The sequence below is a fragment of the Adiantum capillus-veneris genome, chromosome 29 (genome assembly GCF_014529385.1).
Source record: "Adiantum capillus-veneris isolate H3 chromosome 29, ASM1452938v2, whole genome shotgun sequence".
Classification (NCBI taxonomy): Eukaryota; Viridiplantae; Streptophyta; class Polypodiopsida; order Polypodiales; family Pteridaceae; genus Adiantum; species Adiantum capillus-veneris.
The window spans coordinates 133,984,044-133,997,775 of record NC_140959.1 but is presented as its reverse complement, the minus strand read 5'-3'; the positions used below and the strand labels follow the sequence as shown (position 1 = coordinate 133,997,775).

The 13,732-nt window shown below is 42.4% G+C and overlaps 1 protein-coding gene across 2 annotated transcripts in view; it reads left to right on the top strand.

The window, feature by feature from the left end:
- The first annotated feature begins 1,533 nt into the window (after positions 1 to 1,533).
- ARA6 (Ras-related small GTP-binding family protein) overlaps positions 1,534 to 13,732 on the top strand; it is a 35,806-nt gene continuing 23,607 nt past the window's right edge. The window contains exons 1-7 of one of the 2 annotated variants that reach the window (XM_086506024.1): positions 1,534 to 1,683; positions 1,915 to 1,976; positions 2,251 to 2,334; positions 2,423 to 2,517; positions 2,588 to 2,693; positions 2,769 to 2,858; positions 2,945 to 3,064. In XM_086506024.1, coding sequence (XP_086362150.1) covers positions 1,659 to 1,683; positions 1,915 to 1,976; positions 2,251 to 2,334; positions 2,423 to 2,517; positions 2,588 to 2,693; positions 2,769 to 2,858; positions 2,945 to 3,064 — 582 coding nt within the window. In that variant the 5' untranslated portion in view covers positions 1,534 to 1,658. Of the gene's footprint in view, positions 1,684 to 1,914; positions 1,977 to 2,250; positions 2,335 to 2,422; positions 2,518 to 2,587; positions 2,694 to 2,768; positions 2,859 to 2,944; positions 3,065 to 13,732 lie in introns of those variants that run through there. The other variant, XM_086506023.1, reaches the window with a different exon arrangement.

Genomic DNA, 13,732 nt, shown 5'->3' with positions numbered 1-13,732 from the left:
TTAAATTACAAGATGCGTGTGAGTTTGAAACCTTGAAAAATGCTTTGTTGATGGATATTGGCTAATAAATACATTATAGACCTTAAGTTTTGTCCCATAACTTCATCATGTTAATGAAAGAGTTCTTGAAAGACCAAAATTTTCCTGTTTGTTAGTGTTTTTCAAGATTTTGGTTTATTAATTATACCAAAAATCTAGTCTCAAAACTAAGTTATCAAGCTTGATTTCTTGCTATAATAAGTTTTTTCTTATCCATACACCTTGAAATCTATGCAAAATCTTATTTTGATGAGAATTTATATTCAATCTATGAAAATTTTGTTAAAATTGAACTAATTTTTTATGATTTTCCCATCCCAAAACTTAACACCATCATCTTATTTTGTTATTAATTTTGACAAACTTATAATTTGGCTATGTTCTTCACCTCATTACTGACCTAAAGTATGAACAGGATCTGTGATTTTTTTTTTTTTGCTTCACTAAATAATTATGACAAGCTGCTAAGAAAATAGGACACTTTAGTGTCTTGGGACACTTGAGTGCCCGATTACAAAACTAGTGTTAATAAATAGGGGAAAATAGGGCCATCTCCCCCTACACACTCATCTTGAACGATCGTGTGTGCGGTGTCACAAATATGACTTATGGATCTAACAAAAACATAATAAAAATTATTTATTGGTTTTTGTTGTTTGTGTTTGCAAGGAGATTTTAACACATGTCTATAAAGGAGGACATACCAATTCACTATAGACGTTGCAATTTCAATTAAGTACCTTGGATTTGTAAGGATTTCTCTTCTCAAAGAGGTGGATGATGTCCTATTAAGGGAAAACCACAATTTGCATTTCGAGTCTCTCTCTCTCTCTCTCTCTCTCTCTCTCTCTCTCTCTCCATCTTTCTCTTATCAAGATTGACTTAGGACCGGGATACATTCATGACATTGGTACTCGAGAAATTATCATACGAAGAGAAAACATTAGTGATTGTACATTTAACATGATACACTTGCTTAAGCAGAAGTTATTCATGAGATTTCTGTCAAGCATGTTGTCTGTTAGGCGTCAATTATTACACAATACATCCACCATGGGTAGGAAAAATTACAAGCTCTTGGTTATTTTGATTAAATGATCACAAAAATCGACGATGATGCCCTTGCTTGATAATCTTCCATGTTTGTTTTGCTTCTTTGGCTGCTTGATATACAATATTTATGAGACTCTTACTCAACATGATGCCATATCCTTGCATCTACTCGTCTAAATACTTGGCATGCATATCCAATAGAGAATTATTTGTCACAACATACTATTGCGACAAGCTTTGTATCAAAATCTCATCATAGAATTGCTTTCCCTTTTTGTTCGCATGCTCAAGAGTGATATCGCCCATCTTGTAACACTCCCAAGCACCTATAGTTCTCATGTGTAGTAAAAAGTCATGCTAATGCACAATGATCTTCACAGTTCACTTCTACCGGACATGCGATGTAGGAAGCGTGGTTATAGGACAAATTCTACAACATTAAAACACCCCCCTCGAGAATCAATACGATGGATTTTATGATTGTTATCCTTGAGCGCTCCTCAAAGAGTTTATAGAGTGCTAGAGGAAGCAACACCAAAGCTCGTGCTGCCTCCGCGAGACTCGCAATGGGCTGCTCTGCTTCTTCTCCGGGTACGTGCTTCTTGTTTTTCTGAATTAACGGCTATCGATCTGTTGCGATCTATCTGTTGCGGCTCTTTCAATCATGTGCTAAGCTCTATCGTACTGCCTTTCTAGAATCGTGCATGTCGTGCCAGATTCATAGGAATACAAGCGCTGAATGCAGTTCCTATTTGATTGTCTGTTAATCTTGAGTTTGGTAGTCTAATTCTCTTACTCACGAGGGTTTTGTCGCTTTATCAGCTAAGAAGAATGGCAGCTTTGATGATAGAGGAGCAATTGATTCCAAAAACATGCGTGTCAAGGTGTGTCTTTGGTTTATTGCTTTGTTGTGCAGATGAATTGGTTTCAAAAGTGAAGATAACAAAAATTTTAATTCTTCATTGAATAGTCTGTCATGAATAGAAATGTGAATATAGAGAATTGTCAAGGTTTTTTTTTAAGGTGCAGGCAGTGATTGAATAGTTTTGGTTCATTCTGTTTAGATCATAGCCTTTTGAAAGTGTTTTAGGTTGTGAATAGAGCGGATAGGTTGCCGGTAACACTGTTCATCGGTTACAATTCGACTCGCTTTCGCAGCTGGTTCTCCTTGGAGACTCGGGTGTAGGAAAAAGTTGCATTGTACTAAGGTTTGTCCGTGGACAGTTTGATCCATCATCTAAGGTTTATCTTCTTTCCCTTGGCAAACAATTGTTTTACTGGCAGTTTGGAAAGTTTGTACTGAGAGCCTCCTTCATATCTCTCTGTTCAGGTTACAGTAGGAGCATCTTTTTTGTCACAAACAATCGCACTTCAAGACTCAACCACAGTCAAGTTCGAAATATGGGATACTGCTGGACAAGAGAGGTCTTGATTGTATATAAGGACCATTTTGACATAGCTTTAGAACAGTGCTCAATATCTGTTTCACTTGCAGATATGCATCCCTTGCTCCTCTTTATTATCGGGGAGCAGCTGCAGCAGTCGTAGTATATGATATCACAAGCCCAGAAACTTTTCAGAAAGCTCAATACTGGGTCAAAGTAAGTACTCAAATTTCTGTCCGGTTTTTGTTATTTGAAGAGCTGGATTATGATGCATACTTGTTACACGTTCAGGAACTTCAAAAGTTTGGGAGTCCCAACATTGTAATGGCTTTGGTGGGGAACAAGTCTGATCTGCATGCTTCAAGAAAAGTGACTGCTGAAGTACATACTTCTATAGACTCTCTTTCACCTGCCTTGTCTGCCCCAAGTTTTTTTTGCACAAGCCTGATGCTCTGGATACTTGACAGGCTGCTCAAGAGTACGCTGAGAGCAATGGTATGTTCTTCATTGAGACGTCGGCCAAGACTGCAGACAACATTAATCAGTTGTTTGAGGTAAGACAATGGTTTGCGCTTTCTGCTCAGTAGTTGTTATCAAGCTTGTTTCTGTCTTCTGTGCAATAGTTGACGTAAAGCTTCGCCTTTTGGTGAAAATTTTTGTCATCATCTTTTGTGATGTAAGATAAAACTGATGTCTATTGATCTTTTATTTGTTGCCCCTCTCAAGCGAGGTGGTAGGACTAGCTTCTGGACTTAAGGATAAGGCTTTTGCAGCTGTTGCTTATCTCAGTTATGCTCTATTTTTAGCAGTTATTCCCAGTGAGATACTATCTGCTCTAGATACAGGGTACTGCGCATATTTCAGTTGAAAAGTTATTTACCCTTATGTCATGCAGGATAATATCTTGCTACTTGCTGGTTATTTTTTCCTAGCAACTTGGACAAACATTTGTCCTGCTCGCCACTTGTGGCCCTTTTGGTGGGCCCCATATTTTTTTTACGAGTTTTATATTTATTCCCAAATTTTGGGTCGTGGGTTTTATGGATGTGGGTCGGGCAGTTTTATTGCTCCCTTGTATAGGTAGGAGGGGGGGGCGTGTAGAGCTTTGTATACTCTTGCTAGCAGAGTTTGTTGCCCTGTAGGGCTTATCCACACTCTCTCCATCTTCTCTTGTCACAAACTGCTGATGTGTCATGTCTAGCCAGTGACAACGTAACGGGGACAAACACCACGTGCCAATGGAAAAGAATAGATTGAACAACTTTAAGCACTTTAAATAACAACTGAACTAAAAGAAATAGAGAGTGCATGACACACCACCCCAAGAGAGCATTGGCCCCAAACCTTGGCGCCCCTTTTGGTATTTCTTTATATTGCTTGAACTGAATACAAGCCGGTACTCCATGTTCTGTACCTTCACTCGGAAGCGTGCCAAAGAATGAGCCCATGGCACAAATCTAAAGGCCCTTGGTCTATGAAAAGCATCATCGTAAAACGTGGAAATCCGTTCAGGTGACGCATGAGCATGCCAGCGCGTTTTGTGGGATGTCCGTACAGTTGCCACGTCGTCATGTTCCATGCGATTCTTCTCTGTGTGTGTGTGTGAGTGGATCTTGCTTTATCTTTAGGTCGCTTGGGCCCCAGCGGACAAGGTTGCATAAGTTGGTGGGAACTTCTTCTGCTTCTTCTGTTGCTGCTTCTAGTTCTTAGGGTTTAGGCCCCTCGGCTGGGATGTGCAGGTTCGTTCCGTTCTTCAATGACGAAGGGGCCTAAACCCTCAGAGTAGAAGCAACAGAAGAGAGTAGAAGCAACAGAAGTAGTAGCAGCAAGAGAAGACGTCTGACCAACTCACAAAGTCTTGCCGCGTGGCCTAAGTTTAAAAGAAGTTCCCACCAACTTATGGGACCCCGTGCAATGGCCCTAGTCTCTAGGATTAAAATAAAGCAGCGAACACACACAAAAAGGACTTGCGATCAGCTGATGACGTGGCACTACTGTACGGACAACCCAGATTTTCCGCTAGCAATGCTGACGTTTCAACTGTACGGATTTCCTGTTTTTGTGCTGAGCTTTTGGGACTAGATGCTTTTAGAACTTGAAGCTTTTCATGTAAACTGTTTTTAAATACGACCCATGGCTCTCACTCTGGCAGTCTGGACATGATCGCAATAAGGATTAGTTAATCTAACATCAGTGAGGTCCTGTGTGGATCTAGATGCGATTGTTAAATACGTTGCCAGGAACCATGGTCCTCTATCTTCATGGATTCTATGTGATTTGATTCGAATATGACGTGAATGTTCAGTGACTGTCTTCTTTGTTCAAGTGCTGGATTGTGTCGTCTAGTGCGTCGGTACTTAGAGTCAGTGTCTACTGAACTAGTTTATGGCTTATGTTTGATTTCACAGGCGTAATCGAGGGCGATTACAATTCTTCAAGAGGGGGTATGTCACAAACTGATGACGTGGCATCACTACCTGGACACCAAAGTCACTGTATAAGTTGTTCCAACTTTTATGGGTATTGAAACCGGCCCGTAGGGCGGTAGATGTAAGGTGCAGCGGAATGAATGTTGTATTTTCTCAAGATTAGTGATCTTTATTGCTCAAGGTTCCTTTTAGTTCTTTAGGGAAAGAGAGAGCTTTCCGTCTTGTAGAGTGCTATGGTCACGAACAAAGTGAGTGGATTGTGCGTGCAAGTGAATGAGACCGAGAGAAGGAGAGAGAAGAGATACGACACCCGAGAGGTTGTAACACTCTCCTCCGAAGGCCCCACTCTCGGCGAGAGTGGTCTACTTTGATTGCACAAAGGTGTACAATGCGTATGCAATGGACAGATGCAATGGGACTATGCCGCCGCCGACGACGGTGATGACGATGACGGCTTGATGGCTGAAATCTGTGATCTTCTAATCGCTGAATTCGGGGACTGTTTTGGTGGCTGAAAATGACTGTTTTGGCTGCGTTTTCTTGGGCTAAACTTGGGGGAACATTTGCAACCGTCTAAGGCTAGTCTGCTATACTACGTCTATGGCTGAATTCTTGCGTTTTGTCACTGCTGAATTTGCAGGTTTCCTAGCGTTAGTAGTTGGGGATGAAAACGTTGGAAAGGCTGCTGGTTTGGGCTGAGGATCAAAAACGCTGGATGGCTATATCTATTGTCAAAAACGCCAGGCTAATCTGCATCTTCAAAGCAAAAACGCTGGCATGGCTGAACTGTGGAAAAAACGCTAATGCTGATGATCTTTGCGATGGCAACAATTTGCTAATGCTAGTGTGTTGAGGGTGATGGCGATGACTGCTAGTGAGGAAAACGCCAGAGATGGGGGTTTACTGCTGGGAACAGGAACGCTAGGGGTCCTTGAGGGGGAGTACTGCTGAGAAGTTGCCTGTTGAGCGGGAAGCTCCTGCTGCCTCTTCTGCCAGAAAGTGCTAACTTGGGTTTGCTTATATATTAACTTAGCAAAATTGCCCTACCTACTTTTGTTGGAAAGTCACTTAGAAATAATAAGTGAAAATAACCAATAAATAGGAAAAATAGGCTAAATGCAGTGGAAAATTCCCCTAATTGATGCTAATGGATTCTGATGGGAATTCCGATGATCATGCTGTGTGCAATCGGAGGATATGCATCTATGCTAAGTGACTGGGCATGCACGGTCTACGAATACACTCACAAAAGTGCCAGATCACTGCTAATCTAGACTTGATTGAACTGACTGAACCTTGCTGTGGTGTAGCTTGTCCACGGACACATAGGGTTGGGATGTGTCACGTGACATCCCCTCCTTTTCAAAGTGAGGTACTAGTACCGAATTGTATGGCGTCGAGGGAGATCGCTAACAGCATCCGGAATCCTGGAAGGGACTCTTCGCCGGCCCACTCTGATGTGTGGGTCGTGCGGTACTTGAACTTCATAAAGGTCTGCAACGCTTGCTTCTTTGGGCCGCGCCAAAAGCACACAAAATCTTCTGAATCTCCTTCCTTGCTTCCACTTCGTTTAGAGTCTTGCTTCTTTTGTCTTCAAGAATCTCCATGGCTGAAAATTCCTGAAACCATCTCCAACACAAAACCATGAACATACCCATTCCATGTAAAGTGAAGGAAAAAAATCTTGTCTTCTCTAAAGATTGTGTATGCAATGTCGATGAACATAGAGACGGAGTGACAACCCGTTCATCAAACACATGCAAACAATGAGATCGAATCTTTTCTGTTTGATCAAAATCAAGCAACTGTGGCAAATCACAATGGAAATGCTCATGTTTGGTGCTCATACTATCATGTGCTCTTTCGAAAACTGTGTCATGCCACGGAAGAAACATGGAATGTGACTTCCTGACATACAAACTTTTCAACTTTTCATGAACAATCCGCATACATTCGTGCCCATTCATGAGAGAAACGTGCTCAACATACAATACGTCATACCTAGGAAAAGGGATCACATAACGATGCTGACTAAAATACAAGAAACCGTCATGAATGAAACACTCGAACAATGCGTGCGTATCAATCATGCGAGCACATAATACTTCCTGTGAGGGTTCTTTGGACCAAGGCTTGAGAGCCAAGATCGGTTCTTCCTGAAGGGGTTCTTGGGACCTAGGCTCGAAAGCCAAGATCGATCCTTCGTGATTGATCGAATCTGCAACGAGGTTAGCTTCGCTAGAAAAAGCATCCACTAACACATAACATCCTTGTGAACAATCACATCATCTTCATGCAATTTATCATGCTTGTCTTTTTCATCCAAATCATCATGCAAATCATTATCATTCAAATCCTCATGCTTCTCATAATCATGCAAATCCTGTGTGTCATATTGTGGAGAAAAAGAGACTGAGAGATTCTCCTTATCTCGAATCCTTTCAACCTTGTCCTGCATATTAGCAATGAGAGATGGAGAAGGAGCAATGTCCTCTCCATGAATGACAATAGGAGAATCACTTTTGGCATTGAGAGTTATAGTGTTAGTCAGAAAATCCATGAGAGCGTCATTATCACGAAACCATCGAATGCCCAAAATCATATCACATCCTGAGAGAGGAGAAACAACAAATCTTCTAGTGAAGGCAGTCTGTTTAATTGCAAATAACACATCAAGGCATTCTCGGTGATGAGAGCGTCCATACCAGGACGAAAGCCAGAGACCTCGATAGGAGATCTCGGACTAACTTCGAGGTGGGCTCTCTCAACAAGAGAGAAACTGATCACATCATGCATACTACTTGGGTCAAACAATATGACAAAACGGTGCCCCGACGTACGACCATAACATTTAATAAGAGAATCATTAATGGGAGGGTCTTTAGAAACTTTGGGCACAATCGTGTTATCATTCATTGCATTGACAGATGTAGTGGGTTCTTTAGATTCAAGCTTAGGACATGTTCTTTTGATGTGACCCTTAATGTGACAATGAAAACAACGACCTTCTTCAGAATAAGTGCTTTGTTCTTCTGAAGTGATGTAACCTCCTACAATTCCTCGTGCTACCTTTTCATATGGAGTAAGCTTAGGTTTAGCAATTGTGTTAGCCTTACCCTTAGATTCATTGGAAGAATTCTTTGATGAGAGACTGTTGGAAGATTGGTTAGAAGAGTTATCATTCTTACCATTCTTACCGTTCTTACCGTTCTGAGGGTTCTGAGAAGTCTGCGAGGTACTGGTGGAAGTCTTGTTCTCCTTAGGCTTTCCCTTGTTGTGCTTCATCTCCTGTGCGAGAGTAATCGCTACCGCCTTGTTGAGATCGATTGGATCGAATACCTCGACATCGTACTTGATATACTCGTCCAATCCAACGAGAAAAGCCTCTTTGCGCTCATCATCCGACATGCGTAATTGGGTACCTAGCTGCAAAACACGATTAGAAAAAGACATAACCGGCATACCATTTTGCTTGAGAGCGCGCCAATCGTCCTTCAATCGTGCGAGGTACTGAGGTGGCATAAACCGCGCCTTGAGCTTGTCTTGGAAATCAGCCCAACTAAAAGAGAGGGGCGCGAAATCGTCGGCTGCCTCTAGGTGCACGGCTAGCTGTGCCTCTTGCCATGCGTGGTACCAATTAATGGCATCACTGGCAAGGTACATAGTTGCCATCAAAACTTTGCTATTTCCTGTCTTCTTAGTTGTCGCAAAATAAGCATTAAATTGATGCAACCAAGAATGAATAACTGTAGCATCCATCTTACCGTCATACTTACTGAAAGTCAACTTTTCTGTGACTGGATGGTTGGAATCCGCATCGTGGCTTGCGCCACTTGACGAATTCCCACGATCTTTGGGTGGTTCGGTCTTCGACGCTAGGATGTGGGAAATAAACTCTTGATGACGAATCTCTCTTTGAGCCTCTCGTTCATCGCGCTTGCGTTCGAAAGCAAGTCGATTTTCTTCTTGTTTTGTGGCAAGAGCAATGCGCTCACGCTCCTGAGCAAGGCGATTTTCTTCTTGTTTGCGGCAAGAGTGGCGTTTCTTTCATCGCGCTAGCGGTCCTTGGCTTCTTGTGCTTCTGCTTTGCTTGCGAGTTGTGCCAATGCAACTCGATTCGTTTCTTGTTGTTGTGCCATCATGTCCAACATCGACTTGACCGTCATCTCCATAGGAGTGAGTGCAACTCGTGGCGTAGATGGCGAAGGGGGAGGGTTGAAAAAGTCTCCTGGTGGGGAAAAATCTTCGCCGCCTCTCTCATGCTCATCACCTGTATGCGAAATATCCATTCCGCTTCGGGTGACGACCATGCACTATAATCTTGGGTTCTGAAGTTCGCGAGGAACTTGGGTTCTTGAGGGTCTTGAGGTTCTTGAGGTCCTTGATTCGTGAGAATCTAGGGTTCTTGAGTCTTGAGGGTCTTGGGTTCTTGGGGTTCTTGAGGTTTTCTGTCGCTTGCAAATCGCGTTGGAGAAGGATCTTCTCTTCACCTGAGTTCTACCCTTTTCTGCAGGCGCACCCCTTGGCGGCCTTGCTCTCACACCAAGGTTGCTTTTTCCCACCTCATGTCGATTGGCCGGCCGCTAAGTGCACGGTCCGCTCTCAATGAGTGAAAAGAGACACAAGGGGAGGCTGGACAAGCCCTTCTTTCTTGGGATTCCTGTCACTCTTCAACAAAACACGATTAGGAATCGCCACGCCCAAGTAAACTTGGGTTCGTACGATCGCAACAAGCAAAAAAAAATTCTTGTGGTTCTCGTGGTTCTTTCCTTGAGTAATGCAGAACACTTCCAAAGCTCTGATACCAATGTAAGGTGCAGCAGAATGAATGTTGTATTTTCTCAAGATTAGTGATCTTTATTGCTCAAGGTTCCTTTTAGTTCTTTAGGGAAAGAGAGAGCTTTCCGTCTTGTAGAGTACTGTGGTCACGAACAAAGTGAGTGGATTGTGCGTGCAAGTGAATGAGACTGAGAGACTGAGAGAGAAGAGATACGACACCCGAGAGGTTGTAAAACCCTCCTCCGAAGGCCCCACTCTCGTCGGCGAGAGTGGTCTACTTTGATTGCACAAAGGTGTACAATGCGTATGCAATGGACAGATGCAATGGGACTATGCCGATGACGACGACGACGGCTTGATGGCTGAAATCTGTGATCTTCTAATTGCTGAATTCGGGGACTGTTTTGGTGACTGAAAATGACTGTTTTGGCTGTGTTTTCTGTTGGGTTAAAGGCCTAAATAACCCCTTTTTGTACATTTTTTTACTTTGTCCAGGTTCATATTGAACCTGGACACATTTTTTAAAGGTCACTTATAATAAAAGTGGGAAAACCCAAAACTCACTTATTGAGTTTTCCCCAAAAACGTGAGCGCTCTCTCTCTCTCCCTCTTCTTCTGCTAGCGTTTCCTCTCCTGCTGCTCTTCGCCTCCCCTCTCTGCACACACACTGCACTTCCTCGTGTGCTCTTTCACTTGCACACACCGCCGCGCGCTCATCAACTGGTATCAGAGCCCGATTAGGGTTTGCCCCCGAACGTGCAAACGCTGAATTTCAGCCAAGAAGGTCAACTTTATCGCGAGATTTTGCAATTTCGTCGCCAAAGGACTCGTCCCCGGACACCAGAGAGCTCCCGGCAACCCAAATTGACCTAAAACAGTCTGAAATTAGGTCAAAAACAAGAAATTACAGGTTATGACAACGAAAATACAGGTTTTGCAAATGATGTATTAAGGTGTGAGGATTCTAGGTACTAATCCTTTATTAAGTACTTAAACTCATGATTAAAACTTAAGAAACTTGAACTGAACTCAGAAACAAGAATTAGAAGACTCTGTGTTGATTGATTGAATGTGTGATACAAGGGTTCCTTATATAGGAGACGAAGAAACATAAATGAAAAGACACGTCTCTTGGTGAAGAGACATGACTTTAAACGTAAAGACACATCCTTTCGGCGAAGAGCTGCAACCATTGGGCGAAGAGTCGCACCCGTAGAGCGAAGGGGTGTGACCATTTGTTGAAGGAGTGTGGCTTTTGGCGAAGAGGCACGTCTCTTGGGTGAAGGGGTGTGACTATTCAAGCGCAGGGGTCCTCCTTGGCATGGCACTTCGCGTACCTGCAACTAGGAGTAGATGTATTGCTGTTAACATAGTCACAATCGTGACATTCCCTCCCATTTAAAATGAGAGCCCGTGTCAAAGAAATGACTTCTGATGTTGATAGTACTCTGGAAACGCATTGAATCTTCGAAAATCTTCAGTCTTTGAGTTATCTGAAGTCTTTGTCTTGAACCTTTGCTTCTTGCGAAACCTTTTTTCTTTGACTGCTAAATCCCATATCATTGCATTATTCAAAGACTTTTTAGAGGAATCTGGCATAATCAGGTTGACTGCAACAAGAGGTTGATCTTCAAAATCCTTTATGCGATGTAAGATTTCTGGTTCAAAATCTTCGAGTAACTGCGAAATATTTGGGGAAGAGGAAATCTTCTCAAGGTACTCTTCAGATGGGGTGACTTCAACTTTAGTAATCACTGGAGAGGATTTTGGCTTGAGACTGTAATCATCTTTCAATAACGAATTCCAAAATTCTTCAGAATTATCTTCAGGAACTGTTACTTTATGACTTGTAATTGGCATATCATCATCCAGTAAAGAATCAAGGAAAGCATAGTCGTCTTCAGACTCAGAATCTGCAACTATATTTTTATCTTTGTCTTCATCAATTGATTCAGGAGAAGTTAATGAATTCAAAAATTCATCAATAATAATATCTGCATCTACATTGGAAATCATATTCTCTTCATAATCCATTGTATCATGCTGTTTGCAATTGACTAGTACACGTGAGGCTTGAATCACTCTTTCCGCATGAGAAAGCCCGTGTAAAGTCAATTCATGTCCATCTTTGAACAAATTGATAGTATGTCCTCGAAAGCTAATTGCTGGATCATATTGGAATAACCAATGCTGACCAAGAATCATGTCGTAATAAGATAAAGGCATGACTTCAAAATCCAGTTGATCTGCATAAGTTTGAATCTCAAATTGCAACTGTCGAACTGTCTGATCACAAGTTAAAATCGATCCATCTGCTAATTCCACATTATATAAGTGAGATGTCTTCTGAGTTGGTAAGCCAAGCTGTTGAACTATCTGAGTGCTGACGAAATTATTCGAGCATCCGTTGTCCACCAAAATATTGATGGAGCGACCATTAAGTGTTCCAAGAAGGCTCAAAACTTGCTTTGATACCGTGAGGATTCTAGGTACTAATCCTTTATTAAGTACTTAAACTCATGATTAAGACTTAAGAAACTTGAACTGAACTCAGAAACAAGAATTAGAAGACTCTGTGTTGATTGATTGAATGTGTGATACAAGGGTTCCTTATATAGGAGACGATCAGACATAAATGAAAAGACACGTCTCTTGGTGAAGAGACATGACTTTAGACGTAAAGACACATCCTTTCGGCGAAGAGCTGCAACCATTGGGCGAAGAGTCGCACCCGTAGAGCGAAGGGGTGTGACCATTTGTCGAAGGAGTGTGGCTTTTGGCGAAGAGGCACGTCTCTTAGGCGAAGGGGTGTGACCATCCAAGCGCAGGGGTCCTCCTTGGCATGGCACTTCGCGTATCTGCAACCAGGAGTAGATGTATTGCATAGTCACAATCGTGACATAAGGTGTGGGAATACTTTTGCTAAGTCCCCGCTACCCAAAAACCCTGAAATTGCCGAAAAACAAGCCCTAAAACAGGTGTGTTAAGCAAATTTCAGATTTACGCAGGTTTTTGCAAGTGTTTTTATGGTGCGATTACATTCGAGAAAGTGCAAATCGATGCAATCTACGCACATTTGACAAATTTTGTCGATGTATGACCATTTGTGGCTCATTTCATGTAATTTTGATGCTACAAATTGGGGCTTTTGCGCTTACATGCTTCTAAAGGCTGTGTATTAGCCTTATGTATGTCTTCTGAGGCTAAAAACAACTAAATTCGTTGTTTTCGAGCACAAATTCGCTCGCTGAAATTTCCTGCGCATAAATTTTAGAAATTGAATTTTGTGTCCAAATCGTCCTATTTTGCCCCAAATTGCTCCTGTGACCATTTGGAGCTGTAGTGCACATCTCTGTGAGGCTATACTCCGATTTTTGCGCATTTTGCCCAAAAAAATCAGCGTATTATCCCTCTTATTTCGTGCAACTATGGCCTCATCTTCTTCGGATGTGAAGAACCTCCTCGAGATTAGGAGGTTTGATGGTACATGTTTTGATCTTTGGAAAGACAGGATTCGGGGAATCCTATTTCTTAAGGATTGCGAAGGGGCACTTGAACAGGTGAAGCCACAGAATATGACAGATGAAGCATGGGTTAGCATGAACAGGAAGGTCGTTACATACATTAAAATGGCCATGACAGATGAGACCGTCATTGATGTGAAAGGTCTCACGATTGCTTTTGATGTGTGGGAGAAGTTAAAGGGAATGTATGAAAATACGATGCCTGTCAACCAGGTGCGCTTGATGCGAAAACTTGTTGGCAAGCAACTAGATGAGTCCAAGAGCGCGGCAGAGCACTTGTCATTGTTCGCAGGTACTTTGTCGCAGTTACAGGATTCTGGCTTGCCCCCTTTTGATGATAAGCTGAAAGCTATCTTCTTGCTTATGACCTTACATGAGTCATGGGAAACTTTGGTGGTTTCGTTGTCCAATAACCCCAATTTGACCTTTGATGGTATTAGGGGTTGTATCTTGAATGAAGAAATCAGCAGGAAAGCAAGTGGAGAGAGAGGCAGCTCTGCGAACATGGTCAGAGGCAGGACAG